At 29.8% G+C, this 15,949-nt stretch overlaps 1 protein-coding gene across 1 annotated transcript; it reads left to right on the top strand.

Annotated features, from left to right (window-relative positions):
• Positions 1 to 2,579: 2,579 nt before the first annotated feature.
• On the top strand, positions 2,580 to 4,213 carry LOC136980770 (adipokinetic hormone/corazonin-related peptide receptor variant I-like). Its single transcript, XM_067276961.1, has 2 exons — positions 2,580 to 2,747; positions 2,972 to 4,213. Exon 2 carries the CDS (start codon positions 3,022 to 3,024, stop codon positions 4,150 to 4,152), a length of 1,131 nt encoding a protein of 376 aa, XP_067133062.1. The 5' UTR covers positions 2,580 to 2,747; positions 2,972 to 3,021; the 3' UTR covers positions 4,153 to 4,213.
• The last annotated feature ends 11,736 nt before the right edge of the window (positions 4,214 to 15,949 follow it).

Genomic DNA, 15,949 nt, shown 5'->3' with positions numbered 1-15,949 from the left:
TAATTACAAATCCAAAATTGCATACAGTAGTTAGAATAAGAGAACAAACAAGTAATGATTCATTAATTATTCTTAATACATTTTATTAATAAACAAGCATATATATAAAAATAAGTAGCACAGAATGAACTCTCTCGAGTAATCGAGATCAACGTTCTGTTAAATAATAACTTTAATTAAAAGCATTAATTTATTGATAATCGTACGGTCTCGATGGAGAGAAATTATATCTACTTTTCAAGGTTAATAATCATTCGAAGCGAAGTTCAAAAATCTCATAAAAATACAATATTATTTCTGGTTACAAATTTCGAGAAGTCAAGAGTGAAGAGTTCGATTTTACCTCCTACATAACAATTTTTATAAATAGTTCCCGTCTAAAATTATTTTTATAGGCTGGTGAAGGAATAAACAATATTTTTTTTATATATAATAGTATTTACGGTTTAGTAGAAGACATTTAATACCATTTTTGATAAAAGACAAATGGGAGTTTTGTTGTAAAAGAAAAAATATATAATAAAAATAGGAAGTGTAATTAGTTCAATAAGTCTTTATTGTTTATATTCGAAGGAAAACAATAAGGAAAATTCTTTATAACCGACGAAATTTCGGTCAAATTTTGATTTGATCTGACATACATTTTTTGATTTCGATCTAAAAAGTTTTATTTATATCCACTCTTTCTAAATTTGTTTCGTAAGGTAAAAAAAAAACGTTCAATTGTTTTGATTCTCGTAATCGATCATAGATAAAAACAATTTCATAATAAAATTCATTTTCGGAATAGCGAGTCGATTGCCTATTAATATCCACTTAACATTTATGAATTTTGTTTTTCTGTGATAAAAATAAATCATCTTTAATTACAAAAATTTATACAACGAGAAAAAAAACTCGCCGCAATATCGAGGATGATATTTCTTCTAAACATAGTAAATAAATGCTTATATAGTAAGCTCTGAAGTATTATTTAGTTTAAATGTATATACTGTATTTTAATTATAGTAATTTTTATAATAATTTCATCCGCACGAACGAACTGAGTATATTTCAATTAATACGATCTTTATATCAACAGCAGGCTTACTTTTGATTAATACTATTATGCGCTTAACACCAGATGGTAGGAATTATTTTAATTACTTAAATTGTTTCACCTTTATTCCATATTTCTGTACAGGATTTTGTCAGTCGAAGCATCTATCTGTTATACTAATATATAGAAGTAAAATGGCACAGATATCGAACTGACCTCATCACTCGAGGGACATTATCAAAGGAAAGGTATCAATTTATGAATTAGGTTCGATATATTTCTAGATCCGCTCGGAGATGTACGAGTGTTCGATTGATTCGATTGTTCATTTACCGGATAATCGATCTGTGTCAAACAACCGGTTTCCGAATGATCCGACTGTTAGCCTTGTTTCTTTTTTATTTTTTTTTTTACGTCTGTTTCTTCCCCGCGATCGTCGAGACGAACCCAATTTGTGAATTATTTTTTTCGGTGTTCCCGTGGGAAATAGTTTTTTTTCTATTTCGTATTTTGCATTGTTTATGTATTTTTTGGAAGCAAAATAAATCGATGCGCTCCTCGAAACTACAGATTAAATTATACGCTTCATAAGTGAATGAACAATCTCCCGATTTACTTGCATTCTGTATCTGTACTATTTTGGTAACAGAGAAATACTTTCCGACGGAATATTAAAGGAATCGATAGAAAACTATAAAACTCTTATTAGATTATAATGCCAAACGCCGTTAGGTAGAATAAGTCTTCCACGCCATTTTGGATTCCTCGATTCCCGCGATTCACAATTTTTATTTTAAAAATGTATTTGGCGCAAACGAATAGATGCTTTGCTGTTTTCAGGTTATTTAAAACTGGCAATTCTGCAAACCTGTTACCTTTTGTATGAATGAAAGGAATTTAATTTTCCGGTAAAATTTATGCGACCGTAACTAACTTTTGACCAAACAGTCGATGTATATGATCACGTGATTGCAGAAAGTTAAAAAGGTGCTATAATTGTGCGTGCTAATTATGGATCCGTATAAGTATTCTCGTTACATTTATCGTCAATATTTACTATAATTCTCTCACACGTAATGACGTAAAGGTCAGAAGAGATTAAGACGGATATCCAGGTGCGATTCCGCCATTAATTAATGTAATTGCATATGTCGAGGCATATAAAATGCGCTTTTTTTTCCAAATTTGACCCTCAAAATCAACCTACGGCAGGATCCAACTTACGCCTAGTTTAACAATATAACTTCAGAATGAATATTTGACATAGGTCTATTATTTGAATAATTCGTTGCATATTATAAGCCTCAAAGTACTCTCTATACGTTAAAATAATTTTTGTAATATTGTTTTCTCGCGAATTACAGATATGCTGCTCTATCTATAGTGAATTTTTATATTTAAAACTTCTGATATTAATATATCCATCTCATAACAAATTCAGAAATAATAGATATTATGTAATAAAACAAATAGATATTGACTACGACGTTATAAATTTTATAGAGGATTCCTTTTATATGTAAAATCTTCCTTTGGAACAACCTAATTAATGCGGTTTATGGACATAAGGCGCAAAATATAGTTAACAATAAAGAACGTTTGCACAGTATCGAAAGGATGAGTAAATATAGCTATATTGACACGCTTACCTTTATCCCTTCCACCTTCGGTACCACCTCTGGAATATTTATTTAGTTGGAATTAAAATGTAAAGTGAATATAACATTATTTAATTTTAAAATAATTATAAATGAGGAAATGTATAATTTATGAAGTTCGAGAGAATATAATGAATTAATTTAAATTCGCAGTTTAACCGACGAAATACATGTTGTTTTTTTAAATTTAAGAAAATTTCTGTTTCCATTATTTTCAAAACTTGTAAAGTTAATTTTTCTTAACTAACATTCATTATTTTTGTTTGATTTTTAGGTATAAAAATACAAATCGCCGATGGCCAATTTGATTTTGCTGGTGTAAAAATGGCTTCTAGCAACGCTTCCGACAACAGTAATTCGACTGTAAAAGACATCTTCGGTTCGCAACACCATAAAACTATCAAAATTGCCATCATAATAACTATGATCGTCATTTCTCTTATTGGCAACATCACCGTATGCTGTCGACTGTTTCCCAATCGCAGGAATCGTTACGCGAAGGCTACTATACTTTTTCTCAACCTGGCAGTGGCCGATCTTTTAGTCACGTTCGTCACTATGACATCACAATTAGTTTGGGAGATAATGGATCGTTCTTGGATCGCCGACGATGCCTTTTGTAGGATTTTTAAAGTGTTGCAGACTTTCGCTCTGGTTTCTTCTAGATATTTATTAGTGAGTATTGCTCTAGATCGACATTTTGCCGTCGTCCATCCACTTACACCATGCCTACAACCGACCCGTTTGGCTCTCTTGGCTCGGTTATTCTCGTTACTGCCATCGTTACCGAATCTCTATTTCTACAAAAAGATAAAACACTCCGGAGGCCGCTGTTATTGCACCCTGTTACACGAAGACCAGACACAAAGCTACAGACAACTTTATACGATTTTTGTATTTTTATCGATATTCTTCATTCCTCTTCTGCTTCTAATTAGTTTGTATTCTAGGATACTGATCGAAATCTGGAAACAATCGTCCGCTATGGATTTACATTATACTACAGCTTCTACTCTGCCCAGAGCTAAGGTGAAAACTTTAAAGATGTCTTTAACAATTTTAATGGCATTTATAATCACTCACGTTCCTTCTATAATAGAAGAGTTTGTCATCGCCTTTAGCAACCAGAAAATTTTAGATTCTAACTTAGTAGCGCTGTTGGACGTCATATCGGCTAGCAACAGCGCTCTGAATCCATACATTTACCTCACATTTCATGCCAAAGGGAAATATTTTGTTAAAAAGAGCAATAAAGACGGAATTTCGTGCCTAACAGCCAGATCTACCGACACGTTGAGAACCACACTTCGTTCGACCGTATCCAACAAAAAGTTATCAAATCCCAGAATTACTTTTCCAGTCGCGCCCTTCACCATCACACACGATAGTGTTGTTCACCTAAACAAATGGTCATCTATCGAAGTTGTAAAACTTAACAAAAACTTGTTTACGTAATTTGTTGTAACATCGATATATTTTAATAAGTCGTTTTAATAAATTTTATAATTATTAACAAGTGAATATTTAAAATTGTAGATTAAGTATTGCACGAAACTCTCTCTCTCAAATTACCTGTCTAAAAGAATTTTTAATTAATGAATGTCCGCCAACTATCATACTTCAAAGAAAGATGCCAATGAACTTTCCGCTTTAAAAAATTTACTAAAAAATGAAATTTCCACTAAGTATTCAACTAATGAGTAATAAGCTCAATTTTAATTAAACTGTGCTAATAATAATTTGTCTACTAGTTCTGTTTTTACAAGATTTTCTCTCTTATTTCACTTTTTCTTCATTGTAAAATTCGTTTGAAATTTTTTTTCTGTTTTGTGCTCGTGTGTGTGTGGCTGTCTGTACATATTAAATATACGTACAAATTTATCAATAAAATTATACAATTATTACAGTATATACATACATGTGTAGAAATGTATGAACATATTTACAATTTGTATACATTTCTCGGGAAATATTCTTAACGTTTCCCATTCCCATCTTACATTTTTAAAAATCATTTCAGTACCACAGATTTTAATTAATATTGTAAACATCGAGTTTTTATTTCTATTAGCTATATTCTTTCTCGAATTAATTTTATTTTAATTAACTACTATTAATCGAATTATTTAATTTTTAACGAAACTTATTTAAATAAACTCAATTTTGAAATTTGCACAGTAACTTACAAGCAGAAAATCAATATAAAATTTATCAATTTAGACACTATCAAAAAAATCGATTTTTTTATCTTATCATATATATATATATTCTTCCTTTTATAAATATTTTATTTCAACGTAATGGATTCTTTTCCAATCTTTCGATTTCCCCCCTCTTATTTCTGTTTATTGTATATTAAACTCCAAATACAATATTAAAGTAGTGCTGTAAATAATATACGAATTGCTTATTTATCCTGTCATCTAACGATAAAGTCAATAATTAAATTTTAAAATATGAAATTTATCCTTGCTAGAAGAACTGGCGTTATCATTACAATTTAGTCATTACACAGAGGGAAAAGAAAAGAAGAATCTTTCCGCCATTTTATTTATCAGTTATATTCCTATCTCTTATATCATTTATAAATCCATTAATTTTCTTAATAAATTTTTTAAATCCTTAACTTATTGCATAATTTCTAATTAAATAAGATTATTTTCTTTTTAAAATATCTGAAATACCTTTCTCGTGTTTAAGAAAAATCTCTGAATCGCTAATATATTAAATTGAAATGTTTAATAAGTAATAATTATAAACAATCATTTGTAATAAATATTATCGTTAATTCTAGTTTTAATAAATTATTAAACAGTAATTCAGTTGAAAATGGAAATTGGTTTGGTTTAATTATTTAAAGCATCATTTATACTCTTAAGTGTTAAAGAATTACGGAGTTTTGTTTTATGAAATACATTATTATAATATTTTACAACAATTCGGCAATTGGCCGTGTGAATGAAAGCGAAAAACAGTAAGATATTCAAATTATTTTATAAAATAACTGTACATTGAGTGGTTTAATTGATCGAATATCGTTAATGATTCAATTACGTGAAAAACTAAATATTTTTTAAGTTATCTGTAGGTAAAAAAGTGTAATTTCAGCACTTGATCAATGAGAAATGTGTAAACTTAATGACTTTGCTTGCTATAAAATATATATACAGTATACACAGTACACATAAATAATTGATGTAATGTCAATTATTTATGTGCACAATACACAAGATGAAAATATATTATCAAGATAGTTATATTCCTTATTTAAGATTATTAATAATAATTACAAGTTAGTTCATCAATATTTATAAACGTTATAACGTGAATAAAACGTACTATATCATATATTATTATATAAAACAGTTAAAATTAATAAATTTAAATTACTTTTATTTGTTTAATGATGATTTTTTTTTTATTTCTGAACATCAGAGCTTTCTCAAGAAATGAAAGAATGCATTTATTTGATACGGATATATTTAATTAAATTTTATTTCGATATAAGCATAGTTTTTTGTGTTTTATTAATTTACTTTTATTTATATAATTAATTCTAGGATTCTTTTAAAATCGTTTTTAATTTGTATTGCACAAAGTAATGAAAGAAAAATACCGCTTATTGTAAACATCAATACCAACACAATATTGACACAAATATTCTATTTAATATATAATTTTTTTAATAAAATGTAATAAAAATATATTTTACTGCATTGCCGTTTAAATTTATATCTAGTATATTATATCCATCTTTTATTTAATCTAATTTGAAAACAAAAACACTAGACATGAAAAAGCTGTAGTGTTTATATTGAAAAAAAAACACATACAAACACACAATTTAATCAGTTTGCATGCTGTTTGCATATTAAATAGATCCAAAATGGCGACATTTTTAAAACGTAGATTAAACAGCCAATCACATTGCTCGATTTTTGGATTTTCCAGAAAACAATTGAGCTGTCTATCTAATGACTAAAACGCCATCTAACGGATATAAAAATATTCTACTTAAATGCCGCCATCTGTCGAATATGAACGTAACTAAGGAATTTTATAAGAACTATTTTTTAATGATTAATTTTCGTAGCAAATCCACATAAAGTTAGATATTTATGGCAGAAACGAATTCTGTAAAAACCGAATTTAATTATATTTTCATCATCTTATACCGTTGTTTATAATTATTATACGTGGGAGTTTTATTTGCACAGGAAATTATGTATTCTATCAGAAATGTCCTCGATTCTCTTATGTAAACAAGATTGTCTAAGGCATCCTCATAATGAACTATCGACTCTTTCGGGTCTTTTATACATCGCCTTGGCAACCTTTATAAGTTTGATTTAATAAACATCGCTAGAAATTTCCATTTTGGTTCTCATCAAACGTAGATTCCGTCCTTTTAAGATACGAAACGAATAACATCCATACATTCGTATAACAAGAAAAAAAAATAAGCGTAGCGGTTACTTTCATATAAGCTAATTACACCTACCCACAGTAAACATTCTTGCAAAGGATTATTCAGTTCATTTTTATAACGGAACCTTACATAATTTTCTATATTTTGCCTACGAAATCTAAGCAGAAGTATATCCTACAATAAGGGAACTTAAAGAGTTTAAACAAAAATTGAATATTAATTATTTATGAATTCCATCAATAGATGGCACTAGCTAGTAAAGTTGCCAAAATTGACCTCCTTACTCGATCGATTTTTGCCATCAGTGAAGAGGTCTGCACTGCACGTTGAACAGACTAAAAAGCGTAAAATTTGACATGGCATTTTGAACGTTGTTTTTACATGTACATCTCCTAACTTCACTTCCAAATAAACTTTTAAATTTAGAAATAATATATTAATAAAAGCGCAATAAAACACTTCATAAATCGAAAAATAATCATTAGATAATTAAAATGCATTTTATATTCTTATAAACATTCTCATGACCAAATTAGAGCCATTAATCACCTCTCCCAACCCTCCTCCGGTTGACTTATTAAAACGGAAAAAATTTATAGTAATTAATAGGGAAATTATTATATAATAAATTTATTATAATATAATAATCATTGATAAATGTAATTAATTGATTTCGCTTAATAATTTAGGGATATATATAGATTATTACAGATTTATTATAGGCTACTATCACTAGGTTAATCGTGGAACGATTGAATTTACTTAGATGCTAATTAAATTTATATTTTGAAGTTTAGAAAGACTTCTGAAGAATAAAATAGTAAATTATTATTATTTAATTAGAAATAAAATTATTTAATAAATAATAAAATGTGCATTCAGTTCGGAAATTTAAAGAGGCAAAAGTTTTTTTAAAAATATATATATATATATAATACGTTTAAATACATTTTATAAATTAGTAAATATTTTATAGAATGATTTCTTATTTATTTATTTTTTAATTTATTAAATCACTAATGATGATAATTTACCTATTTGCAGGAGATAAGAATAACAAGGAATGAATTATGATCGGAAGAGAGGATGTAGCTGCAGATGCTTGTTTCTGTAATCAGCAGCATCATTCAGCCTCTCATCTTCAACAGAGGGAGCACCGGGTAGCTTCCTCCCTAGCATCTTCAGACTACATGCTGTATTTGTGAGCAACACACCCGTGATGTTCGGAATGTGCATCTTAAAAATCATTGTTTTTGGATGGAATGGTGTCGTTTTAACACATCTTTGGATAAAGAAAGTCAAACAGTTTGTGTTATCCGACAAATTTATCAGGATTGTGCCAGGATGACAGACTGCAGAAAGATGTTATCTGCTAGATAAAAGGTGAACATCTTTTACGACTATTTTAAAGCTTTTATCTTGTTTGTTTGACCGATTTAGGGATTATTTCTTATAATTTCGTTCATAATTTGTGTCTTTAATCCGTTAACTTTATTGTATTTTCTGAGCAAACACTAAGACATCGTGAACCGGATGAAATCATTATATCAATTGTATTCGGTTTTTTTCCTTCCTTTTTTTTAAGGGCTGGTATACAAACTATATTCTTAAGTAAGATAACAAACGAAAACATATTTATTTTTTAAAACGAAAGGAAATAATACAAAACAAAATTAACATTCGTATTTTTTTTTATATTGCAAATTTCATTTACAGTACTGTACTGTATCATAGAAATATTATAAAAAAAAAGTAGATATCGTGTTTACAAAAATAGAAACAAAGAAATGCAATAACGGATTATATATATAAAATAGGCTAGACCGAAATTTGCATATTTCCATGACGAAAATGCTAGCCGGCTCTAAGGGTAATTTTAATACAGTTCCCGGTCGTAACGTTGCATTTAGTAACAAAAGTGTAGGTTCGTAAAATAGATAAACAGCCTTTTGATTTGTCGTTGGACGTAACGTTTCCATAGGAACGACATTATAAAGAGAAGCAGAATTGACTTCACTTTACCCAAAAACCTTTTCCATAGCCTATGCTCTTCGACAGATTTTGTTTGGTATTATTACTACTATTTTTTTTTTTTTTTAATAAATAGAGAAATATATAAAGTTGCCCCCATAAAAATAAAATTTGTTATAGCAGACCTAAAGTATAAAAAATTTTTTTTTTAATTCCAAAACCCTATTTTCTATTAAGAATGTAGTTATAGTAACGGATCAGTTGCAGTACTCCTTCCTCATTGAATTCGCCCATTCTTCTGTTATCTGCATCAATTCTTTTGTTATTTTAAAAGAGAAATCATCCGCGAGAGAAGATTATTGGTTTAAATAGGGCAAAAAAATGGGATTGTTTAGATGGGAAAATGTCAAAAAAGTCGGCAAAAGGGCATTGATTTACGAATCAACTCTTCATAATCGAAAATTAGCTTTTAACGTAGTAGACGACGATTTGTAATCGAAGATAAATGAATTGTTTCGACTCAATGGAGATTATATTGTTGTGTAATGGACCTAATATAAGTTGGCGAGTCTTTCTTCAAACTTCTTTCATAAATTCTACACGGGCGGGCATTTTTTCCCCTTAATTCTTTTCTGTCTTTTCATTTTCATGCAAATGAAAAATACTTGAAATTACAAACGAGTTCTCTTTTAATGAAGCAGACATTAGAAATGTAAACATCGTTAGCGATTCAGAATCTGTCAAATGATTTTAAATTCGCATTTTCTTCTTCCCTTTTGTTACTTCTCGATTTTTCTAATTAATCTCATAAATCATGTCGAGATGCAAAACTCGAAGAATTAAGGATAAATAACGTACGTGGGAGGGAAGTAAATATTTAATCAGAGAATTGGAATTAATAAATTATAATTTATATATATAAATGCATTCGTACGTAATCGTTTCTAGTGAAATCTTTTATAAAAATTGAAAAAGGGCAAATAAAAATTTAAATTATGTCACGTGCATTACTTTTTAAATATTAATTTGTCGATATCATTTCGAAAATCCACCAATAGTCTAGCGGTATTTACATCATTTCCTGCACGCGCTAAGTGAAATTGATTACTTCCGTTACAAGTCATCAAAGAGTTTCTTTTCCATTCACAAAATTTAAAAAAAAAAATAAAAGGAAAAAATTCCTCGCTTTTTAACTCGATTTGTATAATTTAGATAAACTTTTTATACTTAATTAAATTTCATTTTAATTTTATTTATTCGAATTAATTAAGCAGATTAAAATTATTATAGTTTATTAAACGAGTAATTATATTAAACAAAGAGTTAATGTACAGTGTTAAATTAGTTTCTATCACACCTCTACCTTATTATTATTATTTTTTAAGTACGTATACATAAATTAATAATTTCTAAAAACATCTAAACGTAGAAAATTGACACTATAAGGCGTTCGATAATGGACAACAGAAGGACAAGCATCTTTGTTGGACTTTCATTGATCGAACGTGTGGAGGCGAGACTGTCACGTGGCCGGCCAGACTAACTATAAATGTTTATGCTAAACAATAACACAAATCGAAAAATCGGATGGAAACTTGGCTCCAACTTTTTTTAACTGGCATAAATCAGCAAAGCGTTTCTTCACTCCCGCAAACGCCAGTTGATTTAAGAGCATCCCACTCTCTTTACGGTTTTAAATTGGAGAACGGCTAGAGGAGGTATTTCATTATAAATTCGGGAGCGTTTAAACTCTCTTTTAACGTCGGAATACTTTTTTTCCACCTCTCCCCAAACGGTTAATTACATCGGGAGAATGGATGAGAATTAAAAAGAATGCAATTTTCCCCTTTGACGGTCTGGTCAACTTTGTTTCCGCTGCAGCTATGCAAATTAGCTTTGCTCGCTCTGTGTTGCCGAGACCGTTGCCCGGCAACGCAACGGACGGCGCAAACTGGCACGCGCTTAGCGGAATTGCAACAAAACCGCTCTCAGTCACACAAAACAGTTCCATGTACTTGCCCATAAATAGCTTGGCTGCACCTTTTAAATTTTGTTTAAATTACAACAAAAAATCCCCCATTTATATTTTCTTAATCGCGCCGAAAATAGCAAAAGTACCCGGCGAATAAAACCCGTTAACCGGCTAATCGGCGACGAAGTGCGATGACACAATAATAAACCCCGTTGATAGTACTCGGTAACCGGGATGCGAAGGTTGGGGTACGAGCCATTCACTTACGAGTATACCTCTACGCAATACGAATCAGCTTCTCTAGATCCGTGCGTAACGAATCAAAATCCAATACTTCGTATAAACTTTCCACATCCACGCGTTATGAATCACACAAAATTCCAACGATTATAGAAGGGGGGTTCCTCCTAAGAGATGATTGCCAGAGTCGTTCACCCCGCCACTCGAATGGTTTAAAAACAGAATTACCCACTTAAAATCTTTGCATAAGTTCGTATTTAAAGTTATCGACGTTTAAGTGTATTTATTTACGTAGACTAATTAATGTTACCAATGGGTGAAGTTAGCATTGATTGTTGTGCACGGAACTCGGAGCTCATTCGTCTCCATAGCAACTATTCTACCTGTTGTATCAAACTGTTATGGAAATTTATTTTTTAAATATATATATATATAACTGCCGCCTGTTTTATTTATAGAAGTTATTAATAAGAATATCTTTGGCCAGCGGTCGAAATTAGATACGCAAACTAATGTAGTAACTAACGAAAAAGTAATTAGTTGGATGGTTTGTAATTCTTATCTTAATGAAGCGGTGTTGTATCTAGTTACGATACTCGTAACATTATTTACTCTGCCAAACATCCTGCACGTGTTCGGATCGATAACGGAATGAAATTTTTTTTTTCTCTACAGAAATGTGTGGACGATTCTCGTTTATTCCGGCCTTGTTTATCATAAAAATTACATTTTTACCCTTCTTTTCGACGGAAGAAATATTTCTGACAGCTCTTTTTTTGATTCATAAATGCGTAAGAGATGTCATTTTTTCATCTCTAAACGTTCGAGGCAAACATTTCGCGTATATCTTTAATATATTCGCAGTTTTATTCCGCACAAAAAGGAAGAAGGAATCGAATTCGACCAACCAACTATTTTCTAAACATCTAGATTTATCGATCGTTTTATTTTCCACTTTAATGCGTTTGATTGATTACAGAATAAATCTGTTATTGGTTTAGGTTCAATTTATCTGCCCTCCCCGTCGATAAAATTCCTTTTTCTTACGGAAAAATCGCCACAAACAAATTCACTTTCAATCGGATTTTTAAAAGTCTAATTACACAATTAAATTATTTTCAACGTGAAAAATTTCGAAGGCCGATAATCATTTTTCTCCTTACTCCATTTGTATTCATTTAAATTAAGTTCGGATAATTCGAAATTGTAAATCGAATTAATTCCCTAAAGATTCGAATCCCTAATTTTCCCTACAAGCCGGGATTATTATTTTTTTCTACTGCGTGTTTGTTATATTTTTTTAATTAGTTTCTCGTGTGTAAGGTGCGATTCGTTGCGAACTGCCGCAATATTTTGTTATTCTTCATTATAATTTCTCATTTCCGCACGCAATATATTTTAATTTTGAAATTTCTCTCTCTATATATATGTATACATTTTGGGCTTTATTCCCCGGAGAAAGGAAAATTGAATCCATTTCCTGTATATATCTTTCTGTTGTTTGAGTAGAATTTCAATAAATCACTGATATTTGCGACCTTAGAAAAACTTTGAAATAATTCTTTCGAAATTTCCATGCAACACGTCCCTTCTTATTGTTTGACTTTCACTTATGTTACCCCGAATATTCCATTCATAAATTCAATACTACTAAAATTTTAAATCTTTATCCGAATTTTATTTTAGATTATTCATAGCTTCGACGTGTTTTTCCTCTCGTCTTCGTTTATTGATATTTTCCAGTTTTTTGTGTGTTTTCTACGCATTTTTATCATTCTTTTTTTTTAAAAAAATATTTATTTTATTTTGCCATCCATGTTAAAAATAAATAGTTTTTTTTCTTTCTTTTCCGGCCATGTCACGTTTGTCTAATATATATATAAAATTTCCTTCGTGCATTGCATTTTTATCAAGATATTTGTATTAATTATGTTTTTCTTTCATCCTTCCGCGCTCTATATTTTTTTATTATTCGCGTTTTCTTTATTCGTATTAATTGTAAATCCCACGTGATTGCCTTCTATATCGACTGTTTTCGTTTGTTTTCTCTCTATTAATCATACTTAACTTTCCTAAACATTTCTCGATATCTTATAATATCCCAACTCTACATCTTCTCTTCCTATTATAAATTACTGTTACCTTTTTTTAACTCGTTTTTTACATACATTTCTCATTTACTAGTACATTTACGATCGGTACGGTATTAAAGGAAAGTTTAATTCGTCCGTATTAACAATTATTAGTCGTTCCACTAAACTTTATCGCTCTCGAAGTACTTAATATCAAAATTACTCTTAAAAAAATTCTCACTGAAGCGCGAGATATTATTATTTGTGCATAGTTATAACTGTCGATAATTACAGAAAGATTTATATTACGACAGCTTTCCTTTCTTATTTTTATGTAATTAACTACATAATTTTTAATGAATTTTCTATTTTATTCAATTTAGGACTTAGATTTTTTTGATCCGATTAGGGGCCTGGAACATCAGTAGCCTCAAATTTATGACATTTGCCTAAGTTTCTAACCATTAGTAAGTAGGTAGACTCTCTCTATATATATACATACACACACATACGTGCATACACGATTTCAAAATGCGGACAAATCAAAAGTTTATCTGCTTATTTCAGTAGATAATATAAGTTAGAATAATCTTTCAGATCTGAAACATTTGGTCTAGCTACGTATTAAGTTTCTCAATGGCTTGGATTTTCGGGAAGCGTTTTGAATATTATTATTAAAGCAAAATATACATTTTCTAATAATAGCGCGGGATTAATTCAGCTTCGGATTATATGCCTTACGAGGAATAGCATTTTAAATGCCGTTCCTCGTAAGACACTCGATTCTGTTAACACTTAAGTTACTTTCAAATTCGTCATGGATCCAATTGATTTTTTCAGTTTAAACAGTCCAAAATAATTAAAATTAAAAGGTTTCTTATCTAAAAATGTGTTTGTTTTTTTTTTTAAAATCACTTAAACTCACTCCGGATATTTTAATTTTAGTGTTTACTAGTTAATTTCTCTTTTGGTTGGCAGTTTTTCTCAGACTAATTTTATTCAAATTAAATGTTTAATTCATGTTTTAGTTTAAAAAGCGCATTGAAAGAGTTCTGCATTTCGTTTTTTAATTTTTAATATTTATTATAAATAAATAAATAAAGAAGTCGACAGCTTTTGTTTCGTAAAAGAAAAGCCCTTAAAGCAAATACGAAATTGTTTCGTGAGTAGGATAGTGTTTAATTTTAATTACGATAGTAGACTACAATGAACTTCTTTTTCCCTTAGAAAAAAGTGACTTTGACAGTTAATTAATTAATACTCGGATTATCGACGAGAAAATTATAAATTTGATGAATTATAAAATTTAAAAAAAAAACTTCTTTCTGATCCTATTAATATTAATTAACTCGTATATTTTACTGTAACTTAATATAAGAAGTATCTAGTTAAAAAAAGAAAAAAATGTTTATAATGTTTAACTTGGAAAGTTTAGTATGTAAATTTTTAATGTTAGGCTCTATAGAAGTTATCACGCTACTAAAATTTTATGTATTAGACCTACTAAACTCTTCATTAACGAACAAAAAATTAAGATGATCGTAACAAGTAATAGTACATTTAATATTTAGGATGATAATTGAAAGTGTCAGGGGTACAGTTGTAGAGACAGGGAAAATTACGATAAGGGATAGTAAACTAACAAGCCCTTTAAGGGACACGTTCCAATTTATATAAGTTATGTAGAATAACACGACTGTAGCGAGGATTTGGTGTAAAGGATTAAGGCCAAAAACAATATTTGATACATAGTAGTCTGTAAAATAAGAGGTAATCGTAAAGTTAATGGTACTGTTCCAATTATCGTTATATTATTTGTTTTAAGTAGTATTAGTGAATTTTTAATCTCATTCTCATTGTATTTTAATGCCAAACGCGTTACTCCGACGCATTTGACACGAGAAAAGCTAATACCTATCACAAAATGTTTCGAAAACGCCCATTTTTACTTACGACACGTGTTCGCCAGGAAACGAAATCTCGGAATTAGCGACATTAACTCAAAATGTACATCGAACCCACAACACGAAACTTTACTTGTCCGTTTTGTTATAAATAGTTGTTACTTCCCTATATTTAGGTACAATTCTTAACACACCGGAGAAATTCATAAACTCAAAATGGGGGAATATTATAGAACGATAAAACATACATTATTAGGAGGAATAATTGAGAATATCGGGGGATACAGTTAATGAGGCGTACAGACATAAAATTGTCAATTTATTCTATATACAGATTATGCCCTTGCCCAATAATCAGGGCCTAACGTAATCTACAATCCTATCATGCCTAAATTATGCTCTATTTATAATCATTTTAGGCCCAATGTAGTATAATCTAGAGTCCTATATTAAATCCTAATGTAGGGTATAATTATATGCAAATAAAAACGACTTAGGCAAAATTTGGGGTAAAGTAACAGAGAGATAAGAACGAGAATGGAATATGACACGCAGGCCTACGAGAGGTAAAAATGAAATTACAAATGCGGATCTCCATTTTTTTCCAAAAGTCAAGTCATAAAATATACGAGAAAGATTCATCTTTCGCCTCTTATAACAAAGA

Source organism: Centruroides vittatus, unplaced genomic scaffold (assembly GCF_030686945.1).
Source record: "Centruroides vittatus isolate TY-2023 unplaced genomic scaffold, ASM3068694v2 contig_723, whole genome shotgun sequence".
In the NCBI taxonomy this organism is placed as follows: Eukaryota; Metazoa; Arthropoda; class Arachnida; order Scorpiones; family Buthidae; genus Centruroides; species Centruroides vittatus.
This window is presented reverse-complemented; position numbering and strand designations above follow the sequence as displayed.

Coding starts and splice junctions, on each gene's coding strand:
- LOC136980770 (XM_067276961.1), top strand. CDS start 3,022: ATGGCTTCTAGCAACGCTTCCGACAACAGTAATTCGACTGTAAAAGAC.